General features: G+C 32.8%; 1 protein-coding gene across 1 annotated transcript; it reads left to right on the forward strand.

The window, feature by feature from the left end:
* The first annotated feature begins 1,011 nt into the window (after positions 1-1,011).
* On the forward strand, positions 1,012-9,155 carry LOC126666111 (uncharacterized). The gene is made up of 2 exons (XM_050359067.2): positions 1,012-1,228; positions 8,845-9,155. The coding sequence occupies exons 1-2, from the start codon at positions 1,118-1,120 to the stop codon at positions 9,076-9,078; spliced, it is 345 nt and encodes a 114-aa protein (XP_050215024.1). The 5' UTR covers positions 1,012-1,117; the 3' UTR covers positions 9,079-9,155.
* The last annotated feature ends 5,604 nt before the right edge of the window (positions 9,156-14,759 follow it).

The raw sequence follows: 14,759 nt of genomic DNA on the forward strand, positions 1-14,759 counted from the left end.
GGAAGGTTAGAATTTATTTCGTAACTTTTTTAACGTTAGACTTAAATCGCTAATAAGATAAAACACTAGTATTTGTTTAGCCAGTACCCTTAAATTTTATAAAATAAAATTATTAACAAATCATTATGGTTTTTTAAAATATAATAATTTATTTTAAAAATAACCCATGATACAAAATTATATTTTTTATATTAATCAAATTTAATTAATATAAAACATAAAATTATTGGATTAAGTAGAGATGTAACTGCCTCCTTCTCTTCTATTTTCTCTCTAACAAACCCTAACCGCCTATAGCTTTTTTCTTATTTTTTCTTCGGCAGCCGTCAATGGCTTAATTTTTCTACTGATGGTGGCCACCCCTTTTATTTATCTTATTTTAATTTTATAGAATATAATAAATAGTCAATTCTTTTTTATTTTTCTGACGGATTAAAATTTATCACGAATCACAATTCAATTATCAAGAAGCGACGATAGATTGAAGATCTTTCATTAACAAAATGGATTCGTCTATGAGTTATACTAGTTTTATTTATATTTTATTGTTTGTCTTTTTTATGGATGTTTTATTTTGTCCTTTTTCTGTGAAAGGTTTGTTGTTCTTTCTCTGTGAAAGGTTTGTTGTCTCCTTTTTAAAAGGAGTTGTTGTCTCTTTCTTAGAAGGAGCTATTGAATCGGATGTTGTGAGTTTGCGGGTGTTTGAAGAAGTTTGAACGAAAAGTCATTGAAGACTGCACTTAATTCGCGAAACAGTTAGTAATTTATTTTTATTTTCGTAAGTAAGGTCTGCGAATCAGGCAGCATATTGTCCCATGTCAGGTCATCAGATTTAGTTTTCAAATTATCCCAATTTTTTTACAAATGTAACTGTTTCATATTCAATTTAATGAGATCCGATAAATTAAAAAAGAAAGTAGAGATTTAACTTTTTTACTTAGACATATTTAACATCATAAATGTATACAACCAAAAATTGAGCATTATATAAGCCAACATTGTAGCAACCCATACATCAAATTTAGGCTCGCACCTCAGTTTTTAATAAATTTGTTTCTTCTGCAACTTCTACTTGAGAAACTTTATACAAGAACCAACCACTAATTGATAAGACACGATGCCTTGCCTTTACATCTCTACCAACCTTAACCTCGACGGTGTCGACACCGATCCCATTTTCTCCGACGCCACCAAAGCTGTCGCCACCATCATCGGAAAGCCTGAACACGTAAGACTTCTCTTCTCTTTCATTTCTCATAATTTTAGTACAATTTTGCATATTCCTTCATTGTCCGTACGCCGTCGTCGGAAACAAAAACTATTGCGGGGATAAAGATACAGTGAACTGCATTATTATGCAACACGGTCCAATTAGGTTGGCCAGAAAAGAGGTCCCGTAGCTATATTTTTTCTTGGGTCCAAAATATTAAAAAACTTTCTTTTCTTTAATTGCTAGCTAAATTCTTACTTAATTTTAATTATGTATTTAGTTATTTTTGTTCTTATTTTAAACTTTATTTTATTAAAATATTTATTCATCATTTTATTTTTTAATACATACAAATAGATTTTCCAAATTTATAAATTAAGAGAGTTAAATGATGTTATCATGAGCTTATTAAAAAAAATGAAAATAGAAAGCAAAATAAATCTAGCATGTACACCAAACAGGCTCAAGTGGCTATTTTCATGCCATCAATGCAGTAACTATCGAAAAGGATAACTTTTTGGGTGTAATCTAAATGTCAAAATCACACTACAGAATTGCAATCCAAGTTATTTTGTTTCTGTTTAGAGCCATGTTCACATATGAACATGTTCGTAGAGGTGGCTATGGTCCGTTTTGGCCTAAAGCCAAACTGGTTAAAATAGGCTTGAAACTGGTTACATTTTGAAATAAGCTCGAACTGGCCCGAAACTGTGGAAGAATGGATTCCGGAGTGATTTTTCATTTTGTGGAACCGTAACTGCAAGTTTTAGTTTCGATTTTTAACTGGCAGTTTCGATTTCCAATAGACATATTCATGGGACATATTCGTATCGGACTTGACGGGCTATTAATTTTTATGTAAGCCCAAGTTCGGTTTGTGTTTCATATGTGCTATCCAAATCCAGCCCTTAAACTCTTGATATGCAGCCTCAGACAGGAGTTTTTTTTGACTGACTTGAAAAATTATAAAAAGTGAAAATCCGACCGACCCATAAAATAGCCGACTTTTTTTGGACTCGGGCCGGCCTTATGATAAAAAAATTAATGCCCAGCCCAGCCTAAAAGGACGGACTTGGGCGGGTGGACCAGATACCCATGCCATAAACAGTGTATATTCAAATAGGCAATATAAACAAAATTATCTTTTATCATAATTAATTGTCATAATTTGTTATAATTAATTAAGAGTATTTAATAACCTAGACTGATTAGGGCTATAGTTGACATTTTTAGAATGAATGCTATTACTAATTAATATTTGAGTCTTTGACAATGTTTACTAGTTCGGCTCTATTTGATTTTGAAAGTAAAGGCAAGTAACATACTCTCTCTACATATGTTCTTAACATTTTTTTATTAGTTAATTTATAGCTGTTATTTAATGATGTGAATCTTACTTCCATTGTAAAATTTTACTAATTTTTACCTCCATTTTTATTTTATTTCTTTGGATTAAAACTAGAAAAAATTAAAATCGATTTTAAATTATATATGAACAATTATTTTTTGGATTTTTCAAACTGCCCGATACCGGAATTTTTACCGAAATCGATTGGTTCCATTTTTAATTTTTAAAACTGTGAGCCGGGGGCCTGCAAACTGAAACCAACAGCAGACATAAAATTTTCATACATGCCCCAGTACTATATTACATTAATTAATTGATAGTTGAGAATGTTAATTACGTGTGTAGTCAAAGAGTTCATATGAAATAGATCTGGGTCTATTTAATATCCAAAATAACTAGAACTAAATATTTAGATATATAGCTGGACTCTTATAATTATAAACTATAATCTTTGCATTTTGAGGAATTTACATCATGGATGTGCTTTTCTGTAGTATTGATCTTTACAAAAACTACAACTAAATTTTTTTGCATATAATATTTTCTAATCCAACAAAAGTCGTAATTAATTTAATATTGATTATAAATAAAACACATTGATATCATTATAATAATTAATATAAATAAACTATAAGTAAAAGTTATTCTTGTCAATTAATTTTAAAAATTAATAAGTTAAATTATTTTGTACGTCTCCAAAAAAAGTCTCACTAACTTAATATTAATTATATAAAATTGGTATTATTACAATGAATTTAATTAAAATATATATTGACAAGTCAATATGTTGCACGGAAACGAAAACGGAAATAGAAACTGAAGCGGACACTGCGGAACGACCTTCTCTAAAATATGGAAAACAAAAAAGTCGGAGAAATGTGTCAATAATAAAAATACAAGGATATATCTAAAAATATGAAAAATTACAAAATTTTGCAAATATTAAATTTAATTTGTAAAACATATATTTTCATACAAATTAAATATTCTGACTGTTAATAATAAATCATTTGAATCTAATCAAACTTTGAGTTCATAACTAATTAATAATTATATAATTTTCATAACTACAATTGAAATTAGTATTTTAGAGTTTCGCAATTATAATAAATCCATAATATAATCTGTTCGCGTGGAAATATTTCCAAACTCGAATCTTTGAATTTATAGATGGGTACTGTGTGGATCGATGCTTTAACCGGTTCGGTCCGAAAAGTTGAACAGGGTTTGATTTATCTAAATTAAAACATTAATCTGGAGGTTAAGAAACCCAGGCGAGATTAATATTTGAACTACTCCTACTCCTAAGTTAACCAACCGCGGGGGTTGGGGATAGAAAAGCGCAGGGCTTTGAAGTTTGTTTTTGATTGATAATTTGAGTTGTGTCTAATACAAACTTAAAACTAGCTATTTATAGGGGACAAACCCTAAAATAGAAAATCTAGTCTAATGAGATACAATCTCTTATTTAGATAAATACTAAGCTAAATAACTAAGATAATGAAAAAATAAGATAATGACTAAAAAGGATAAATACCAAGCTAAGATAAAATAAAAGGATAATTGATGGCTTTTGGGCTTAAAAACCCGAATTAACCCGTATGAGCTCGTTTTTGGGCCAGTGTAAACAATGCCCCCTACGTCTTTTTAGCTTGATGTCAAGAAAGGAGAAAAGACGTATATTTATCACTTGTCTCAAATTATTTGGTAATCGGTCATTTAGACCGAAAAATTAATTTTAATACTCAGATATTTATTTGAACGATCAGATATTTTATAACTGTATGTAAAATTGATCGGCCTCTTTACCATAAGACTTGAGAATGATAAATGTTCGGCCGATCGAAATGTTTGTTCCATAAATGAAAAAATCAATATGATGTTTGTATGTGGCTAAAATCGGCCATGTCTTTTATAAAGGACATCTTTAATTACCAAACATTTAACTGGCCGATTAAATCTGAGAAAGTGGATGAATATTTGTATGGCCAACCATTATCAACAATCCAGACCATGATTTTTAGTAAGAGTTGAAGTTGCATGTATATGATTGGCCACGTTTCAAATTTTCAAATAATCATGTTGCACTCACTTATTTCAACAAATCCATTCCATTCTTCCTCGCCCTGATCACACTATAGACTTCATACTCTTGAATCGCCACGTCACTATGCTATATCCACTTTAATCTTCCAATTGGGCGTGAATTTGACCATTAAATAGCCTTCAATTAACATTTCAGATGCTCAATCATTTCTTGACCGATTATTTTGATATTCCAACATTTAATCTCATTTAATCGGCCATTGTCTTTCATTTGATTTACCATAATATACTCGCCATATTATTGACTCGCCCGACCACGTGTTAAGGTTTTATATCATTCCATCATTTAATCGCCATCATTGCATAGTGCCCCCATATCACATCTTGCGTTTTTAGGCAATTGTCCTCTCATAACCTCAAGTAATCGGGCGAATTTAAATGTGTAACAGTGAGCTAAAACTTGCCAACCCATATGTCTATAATGTAGTCTATTGATCGCCCTTATTGTTTAAATTTGATAAGCACATTCTTAACATCATCGCCCACTTCTCCTCTTGCTCTCATGTAAGATGACCAGCTTGACCTTAAATCGCCCAAATTTCACCGTGCACTCATCCATTGTAAGTTGTCTTGATCATGAATCACCCAACCTCAGTCAATTTTGTAGGCCTGATCAAGGTGGCTAGTAATTGGTCGTGCCCTCAACATCTTGATTCACCCAATACCAAGTAATCGATACTCGCCCTCTGGTTGTGCTAATGAAATCTCATTATCAGAAGATTGCAAAAGATAAGTCCTTAAACACAACCTTCTTCGCTGAGATGCCCATACCTCGCCAAAAAAACCTAGTACTCGCCCTTTGGCGGTTGAGTAGACGCAAAGGTTGAGAGCTCAGAGGTTGAGGGTTCACCATTTGAGGGCTCCACACTTGAGGACCTCGCCACACAAAATCATCACCCAAGTGTTGCCTTGCTTTCATTTTGGATGATAGCCACGCCGTATCGCCCATAAATGTGGCTAGTGATCGACCGTGCCTCAAAGTACTTTGACTCGCCCTTAAAAGATCGCCCATCACCCATTCGATAACCAACATTGAATCGCCATATATGGCCATGATGCCACCACTTGATCTTAAGAGGCCATGATACCACCACTTCTTGATCTTAAGAAGTTCAGCACAAGAATCGCCCTCTCACCCGTTTTATTGCAAAATGAATTGGGTAACGTCACAATCTTAACCTCATGACTCGCCCATTTTATTGGGGACTGAGAGCTTTGTACTCGCCCTCTAGGAGTTGATAATACTAGCCCTCTAAAGGTTCAAGAACTCCTTTATTGAGATGCCCAATCACCTCGCCATACAAAATAATCACCCACTAGATCGCCCAAATTTCAAAGAATCAATTTAGAAGGACTCATCAAAGTGAATGACAATTGGCTATTGACCCCCGGCATTTTTGACTTGTTTAGGACGGCGGACTTGTTTGGATGTTGCCCTCATTTAGCCGACACCTCTTGGACTCTGAGCCTATTTGGTGTTTGGGGTAACTCGGCCCTTCTATTGGCAATCTCGGTGATATGTTACCCTAACAAGACTTTCGTCATGCCCCCAGCATCGTGACTCGCCTAAAGGTATATGGATCACCTGACAATGTGCAACCCACTTCGCCAAAAGTTATATGGATCACCTGTGTACTCAACACCTAAGAACTTGTTACTCACCCTTTTACACCTACAATACTCGCCCTGAGGACATTATAATTGAGGAGTTGGTACTCGCCCTTTGTTGGTGCAACTAATACTCACCCTCTATCGACTTCATTCTAAATGATCGCCGACGTGGTTAACTTGAAAGAACCCATCAAGGTGGATAGTGACGGATCGTGCCCTCAATATTTAGATTCGCCCAACCCCGAATAATTGGTGTAGTATTCAGCTTCTAAGGATTTGAAGGCTAAGGACTCGGCACCTGGAGACTTGGGGGTTGAGAACTTGGTACTCTCCTTCTTGTACCTATTATACTCGCCCCTCTATGAAAAATCGTTATAATGGCGAATCCAAATATTCACTAACCAATTTTGGATGTTTGTTGGGTTGTTACCCTTGCTCAGCCGATACCCCATGGATTTTTGAGTCCATTTGATGTTTGAGGCAACTCGGCCCTTGTATTGGCATCCTTGATGATAGGTTGCCCTGACAAGACTTTCACCAATGATTGAGATACTAGTATTCGCCGTTATCTCCATTTGAATGACCGTGTAATCACCCATCATTATTTTGGTCTCACCCACTTGATTCATCGCCCATCAAGTACCTGCCGATTTTTGGGTTATCTCATCACACTTATGAAATCGGCTCGTGACCTTGAGGGGCGAGTCAGATGTAAGTCGCGGACATAGTCATTTGTCTCCTCCTCATGTACTTTGTTTGGATGCTCGACTACGAGGTCGACGGTCTTTGTCCCAGCGGGGGGTGCGTAAGTCCCCAAGCGGCTGTAACTCGACAGTCATTGTTCTAGCGGGGGGTGCATAGGTCCCCAGGCAGCTGTAACCCTGACTTGTCACCCTTTGTCATGATCGCCTCCAAGCCTGAGTTTGAATCGCCTGACGATGCGCAACCTTCTTCAGATTAGACCCTCTAGTACCCAACATACTCATCCCTATATGAAGACTCGGCATATGGGTGATTCAAATACTCATTGACCCATTTTGGATGCCGAACCCGTTGGGTTGATGCCCTTGTTTGGCCGATACTCCCTGAACTCCAAATCTATTCGATGTTTAGGGCAACTCGGCCACTCTATTGGCGGTCTAGACGATACATCGCCCCGACAAGACTTCCGTCAATGATTCCATGAACACTTGTTAAGCTACCAAGATCCGCCTTTATCTCCCTTTAAATGATCGTGTGACCATTCATCACTATTTTGATGGCCTCGCCCATCTGATTAATCGCCCATCAAGTACCCGCCGATATTTTGGGCTATCTCATCACTTATGAAATCGGCGCATGACCCTGAAGGGCGAGTGGGAGGTAGGTCGCGGACATAATCATTTGTCTCCTCCTCATATACTTGGTTCAGATACTTGACTACGAGGTCGACGGTCTTTGTCCCAGCGGGGGGTGCGTAAGTCCCCATGCGGCTGTAACTCGACAGTCATTGTTCTAGCGGGGGGTGCGTAGGTCCCCAGGCAGCCGTAACCCTGACTTGTCACCCTTTGTCATGATCGCTTCCAAGCCTGAGTTTGAATCGCCTGACGATGTGCGACCTACTTCAGATTGGACTCGGCTATGTTAACAAGTGCACCTGTAACTTTCCTTCGTCGTTCCAGTTTTTGTGCTCACCATAAACGCGTCCCCAGTGGAGTCGCCAAAAGATGTTCGCGTGGAAATATTTCCAAACTCGAATCTTTGAATTTATAGATGGGTACTGTGTGGATCGATGCTTTAACCGGTTCGGTCCGAAAAGTTGAACAGGGTTTGATTTATCTAAATTAAAACATTAATCTGGAGGTTAAGAAACCCAGGCGAGATTAATATTTGAACTACTCCTACTCCTAAGTTAACCAACCGCGGGGGTTGGGGATAGAAAAGCGCAGGGCTTTGAAGTTTGTTTTTTATTGATAATTTGAGTTGTGTCTAATACAAACTTAAAACTAGCTATTTATAGGGGACAAACCCTAAAATAGAAAATCTAGTCTAATGAGATACAATCTCTTATTTAGATAAATACTAAGCTAAATAACTAAGATAATGAAAAAATAAGATAATGACTAAAAGGATAAATACCAAGCTAAGATAAAATAAAAGGATAATTGATGGCTTTTGGGCTTAAAAACCCGAATTAACCCGTATGAGCTCGTTTTTGGGCCAGTGTAAACATAATCCAAGGAAACTTAAAAGATAGAGGGTGTTGATACATCACAACTAAAGGTAATCCATAATCTTTTAAGACTTTTTTTTTAGAAACAGGATTCTTATTAGGAAATAGATATCTACTTTTATTATTCGCAGAGACGCTAAATATTTTCTATGAGTTTTTGAGAGTTCTGATACAGAAATATTTTTGAAATAGAGAAACGCGCATTCCTTAAGATTTCCGTACATCATTAGAGTTATCTTACGAGCCACGTGCATAGAATGTAAAGAAGAAATTAAAATTTACAAACACTCTAATGCGGAATATCTTAACGGTGCTATACTTTTGATAATTTATGTATTAATGCATGTATTGCTGCAGTTTGTGATGGTGATACTAAAAGGATCAGTAGGAATATCATTCAATGGAAACAAAGAGCCAGCAGCATATGCAGAGGTAGTGTCAATGGGTGGGATCAACAAAGAAGTTAAGAGAAATCTAATTTCTACCTTAGGCCATGTTCTTCAAACCAATTTATCAATTCCTCCAGCTCGTTTCTTCCTTAAAGTTTATGATACTACTGCTGCCCAAAACACCCCTAAATCCAAACTATAATCTTACTTATATTGTAACTATTTTATGATTGTTATGTCTTGTTAATAATTTTCTATTTCAGTTTTCTGTTTACTCAATGTTCTAATTGTGTATGTTTCAGTTTCTGGATTTTCGATGTCAATTTATCTTTAGAAAAAGAAAATTGATTGATGAAGTACATGAATTTGGATATGTAGATTTCTTTACTTTGGATTGGTTAGATTCAAGAATAAATTATCGAATTTATCAAGCCATCGAATCTTAAAAAAATAAAAAAATTCAATGAAAGAAAAATGAAATGATATTAAATCGAATTTATTAAAGCCATCGAATCTCATAAAATATAATTATATTTATATTTGTTTCAAAATAAATTTAAGGATTAAATTGTAATTGAAATTTATTTAGTTAAGTATTTTGACTTAGTTAACTAAAACAAAAAATAAACAGAAAGATTATGATGTTAATATAAATAAAAATGAAGAACCATCTAGTTTATTTTTTAAATAAAGATGACGAAAGTGTAAATTATAGCATGTGAGAGGTTTAGATTTTTTTTAATGGTGGAATGATCATTACACTATTTTATTTAATGAATAAAGTTCATGGTCCATTTGTTTTTTAATCAAACATTCTGTATTAGATCAAGTTTTAAAGCATTATAAATTATAGATCAATTTATTTGGTGAAAATTGATTAATATAATTAAAATTGAATTAACTAAATTATTTTTGTTCTTAATAGAACCGGTTGAATTAATCAAATAAATGAAAATTTTAAAAGTATAAAACTTAATCGATCGGATAAGTCGGTTAATTCAATTAAACCGTTAAAAATATAAATAAAATTATTAAAATAAAATTGATAAAATTTTATGTTAACTAAAAATTTTAGACTCCAAATTGTAATCAAACCAAAATTTATTAACCAAACTAAACCAATTAAACTAACCGAATTAATTGATAAAAACTAAGATTAAATTTCTGGATTTTAAAAAAAGACACCATAAATTTGGTATTTCAGTTCGTTTTACCTTTTTAGTTTTAAATTGTCTAATAATTTTCTGTTACATTATTTTCAATATGTATAAAATGCTCCAATTATTTTTTAACACCTCATTTGAAGATAAAAAACGAGCCAAAATATCCAATTTAAATTTTTTATTTTTTAAAACTATGGAGTTGGCTGTAATTGATATTTTGTGCTAAATGCCGGAGGCAAATTGACCCTTATTATACTATACATGATTTTCAAATCGAAACTACGGAAATACTAAACGGCATGACTACTATTGTTCCCACGATGCCGTCTTCATGTTTTGTGCCGTCTGTTTGTCTAATAAATTAGGATAATAGCACACAAACACATCTAATGATGGTTAGTATAAGTTAGTATAAGACAAAAATAGAATGAGTTCAAACATTATAATGTTAGGAATAATAGGGTTTTTTACACAAATCCCCCTAAAAATACTATGGTGTTTCACTTTTCCCTCACCATTTTGATTTTGACAAAAATCTCTCAAAAAAAAAATGAAAAGTTTAACCCAAAATAAAAGAAAATGAGACAATATTGTCCTTGGTAGGGGTGTGCAAAAACCGACCGAAACCGAATAACCGAACCGAACCGACAAATTCGGTTCGGTTCGGTTTGAAAAAGTAGAATATTTTCGGTTGGTCGGTTTGGTTCGGTTTTTAGAGTAAAAAAATTTCAGTCACTTTTACACGTAAACCGAACCGAAAAACCGAACCGAACCGAAATAACCGACCGAACCGACAGATTTCGGTTCGGTTCAGTTTCTTAAAAAAACCAAAAATTTCGGTTCGGTCGGTTCGGTTTAACCGAATGCACACCCCTAGTCCTTGGTATTTGTCAACATTTCATTGGTCTATGTTTGAGTCAATCAAATGATGACATGTGGCAAATCTAGATTTGGTTAGACAATCTAACCAACCGCCACCGATCACCGGCCAAATTCCGGTCCGACCGGCCGGACCACCGGCCAAATTCCGGCCGGACCACCGCGGTCAACGCCGGTCAACGGCCGGACCACCGCGGTCAACGCCGGTCAACGCCGGTCAACTGCGGTCAACAAAAGTCAACAGAAGTCAACCCGCGGTCAACGGCAGTCAACTATAATGGTGAGATTTTAAAAGAATTAAATAAAATACAAATTTGCTATTAGCAGGAATAGAACCCATGACCTCTCACACTTTGTCCATGTGTCTAACCATCAAGGCAAGACATGTTTGTTGTCTTTAATTACTCTTTAATATATATACATATACTCTTTAATAATGTATAAGAAAGCAAACTAAATATAAACATATTAAAATGGTTGATTATAAATAATATATTATTATAAAATACTAATAAAATATTACGCTTGTTAAAATTTAAATTAATTTATTCTAATTAAATTAATACTAGTGTAAATTAAATATTAACTTAAAGTAAATTAAGTTAAAATAAATTTATAAATTAATGTATTAGAAACACAATTAACTTAATGTCAACTCGATATAAACTCAAAATAAATTATATAAGTTAATTTAGTTGATATAAAGTTAGTTTTTAAAATTATTATAAATTACTAAAAAAATTGCTTTAAATTGACATGTAACCTTCATCAAGTTTACATTGAGTTAATATTAGGTTTATATCGAGTTGACATTAGGTTTACGTTGAGTTGATATTAAGTTACATTTCAAAATTAAAATAATTTACTATTTCGGATTGACATTAAATTTATATTGAGTTGACATTAGGTTTGCATGCATTGACATGAGATTTACACTAAGTTGACATTAGGATTACATTGAATTGGCATTAGGTTTACATTGAGTTGACATTGAGCTGTCATTAAATTGATATTAAGTCGACGTTGAGTTGATATTAAGTTAATTTTTAAAATTATAATAATTTACTAAAACATTTACTTTGAATTGACATGTAGTTTACATCAATTTTACATTGAGTTTATATTAGATTTACATTCACTTGACATTGAGTCGACGTTGAGTTGATATTAAATTTAATTTATATTAAGTTTACATTGAGTTGATATTAGGTTTATATTGAGTCGACATTGAGTCGATATTAGCTTTACATTGAGTTGACATTGAGTCGACATTAGTTTGACATTGAGTCGACGTTCAGTTATTAAGTTTGCATTCAGTTGATATTAATTTACATTTCAAAATTAAAATAATTTACTAAAAAATTACTTTGGATTGAAATTAGGTTTACATTGAGTTGACATAGAGTCGCCATTAGGCTTACATTGAGTTGACGTTGAGTTATTAAGTTTACATTGAGTTGATATTAATTTACATTTGAAAATTAAAATAATTTACTAAAACATTACTTCGGATTGACATTAGGTTTACATTGAGTTGATATTGAGTTGACATTGAGTCGATATTAGGTTTACATTGAGTTGACATTGAGTCGACGTTAAGTTATTAAGTTTACATTGAGTTGATATTAATTTACATTTTAAAATTAAAATAATTTACTAAAAAATTACTTCGGATTTACATTAGGTTTATATTGAGTTGATATTAGGATTACATTGAGTTGACATTGAGTCGACATTGAGTTGATATTAAATTTACATTAAGCTAATATTAAGTTAATTTTTAAAATTATACTTACTAAAACACATTAAATTTACATTGAGTTGACATTAGGTTTACATTGAGTTGATATTGAGTCGTCATTGAGTTGACATTAAGTCCATATTGAGTTGACATTAAATTTACACAAATTACTGTAATATAAACTTAAATAATTTACTTTCAATCTACTATAGTTTATTTTTAAAAGTATAAATTATAGAAAAATAATTTTATATAATAATATAAAATAATTTCATTTTAAATTTATAATTATTTATCAAAACATTTACTTTGAATTAACATTCAGTGAACATTAAATTTATATTGAATTTATATTGAGTTCACATTAAGTTTACTTTGAGTTTATATTGAGTTGACATTGAGTTAATATTCAGTTCACTTATATTAAAATTACTTTCGGTTTATTTTATTTTAATAAAACCTTAAATAATTTACTTTCAAATTACTATTAGTTTATTTGTTATATTATAAATTACTTTTAATAGTATACATAACGAAGTTGACATTAATTTATCATTGAATTGACATTAAGTCGTCATTGAGTTTATATTGAGTTCTTATTGAGTTTTCGCACACCACGGGGGTCCCACTACCACATATCCGACCATGACCATTAAACCATTATATTTTTTAATTTTAAAAAGTGAAATATTTTTACTAGTTTTACTTATATATTAATAAATTGTATAAAATATAAATATATGTATATTTTATTTTTTTATTGTATAAATATTTAATAAATAAATAAATTTAATTAGACTAATTTAATATTAAACTTATAATAAATTTAATTTAAGTTGATATTTAGTTGATATTTAATTTATATTATAAATTAATTTCATTCTAATAAGTTAATTTAAATTTATAATCAGTTATACATATATATTATAGAAATGTTGACAACAATTAGCCTTTGCCCTAATGGCAAAGCACAACCTCTCTTTTATAAGAGGTCAAGGGTTCAAATCCCCTCAACCACAAAATGGTGTTTTATTTAATTTTTAATTATCTAACTAAAATTGGTCCAACCATTAAAAATGGTTAGACCACAAACCAGTAATGGTGGTGGTCTGGGCGTTGACCGTGGTGGTCTGGGCGTTGACCGTGGTGGTCTGGGCGTTGACCGCGGTGGTTCGGGCGTTGACCGGCGTTGACCGCGGTGATCCGGCGGTGGTCCGGCCGTTGACCGGCCAATAATGATCTGATCGGTGGTGGTTCGGTTTGAATTGGCCCGGTTTATATAAAATGAGGAGAAATTATTAGGTGTAATGAAAACACAATAGGTAAAATACACCATAGGGATAAAATAGTAATCACAACTATTAAAAGGTAGAGATGAAAAGAATCTTTTAAAATTGAGAGATTTTTGCAAAAAAAAAATTGGGTGATTTATACAAACTTTTGAGTTTTTGGGTGATTTGGTGTAATTTTCTCGGAATAATAAGCTACTAAAACAAGCCACGAGATATAATTTTAAGGCTAATGGGTTGAAAAACCCCGACCCTTGTTTTAGTTTTTAATTTCTTCTGAAGTAGCAATTTTTTCAATTATATCCTATTTTGTATTTTTAGATTTCAATTGCACCCTAATGTATTAAATCGAACTCTTTTTATTTGGTTAATATTTAAAATAGATTCTTCATTTTTATTAAAAAATCTAAAAGTCATTTAATGTTATAAATTATACCAAAAAATCTTTTTCTTTATAAATAAATAAAATTTATATTTAAATTAATTAAAAAAATAAAAAATATTTTTTAAAATTTCCGGAGGAGGAGCAGCTGCTCCTCCTCCGCCAGCTCCTCAACGGAGGAGCAGAACTGCTCCTCCGTTGAGGAGCTTCTGCTCCTCAGGCGAGGAGCATCTGCTCCTCAGGCGAGGAGCATCTGCTCCTCAGCGAGGAGCAACAGCTCCTCAGGCCAAGAGCTGGCGTAGGAGGAGCAGCTCCTCCTCCTCCGGAAACTAAAAAAATAAAAGAAAATTAATTTATTTTTATTTTTAGGACTTATTTGAATTTTATTTAAGTAAGAGGATTTGTTTGAATTTAGCCAAATGGAAAAAG

Source organism: Mercurialis annua, linkage group LG1-X (assembly GCF_937616625.2).
Source record: "Mercurialis annua linkage group LG1-X, ddMerAnnu1.2, whole genome shotgun sequence".
NCBI lineage: Eukaryota > Viridiplantae > Streptophyta > Magnoliopsida > Malpighiales > Euphorbiaceae > Mercurialis > Mercurialis annua.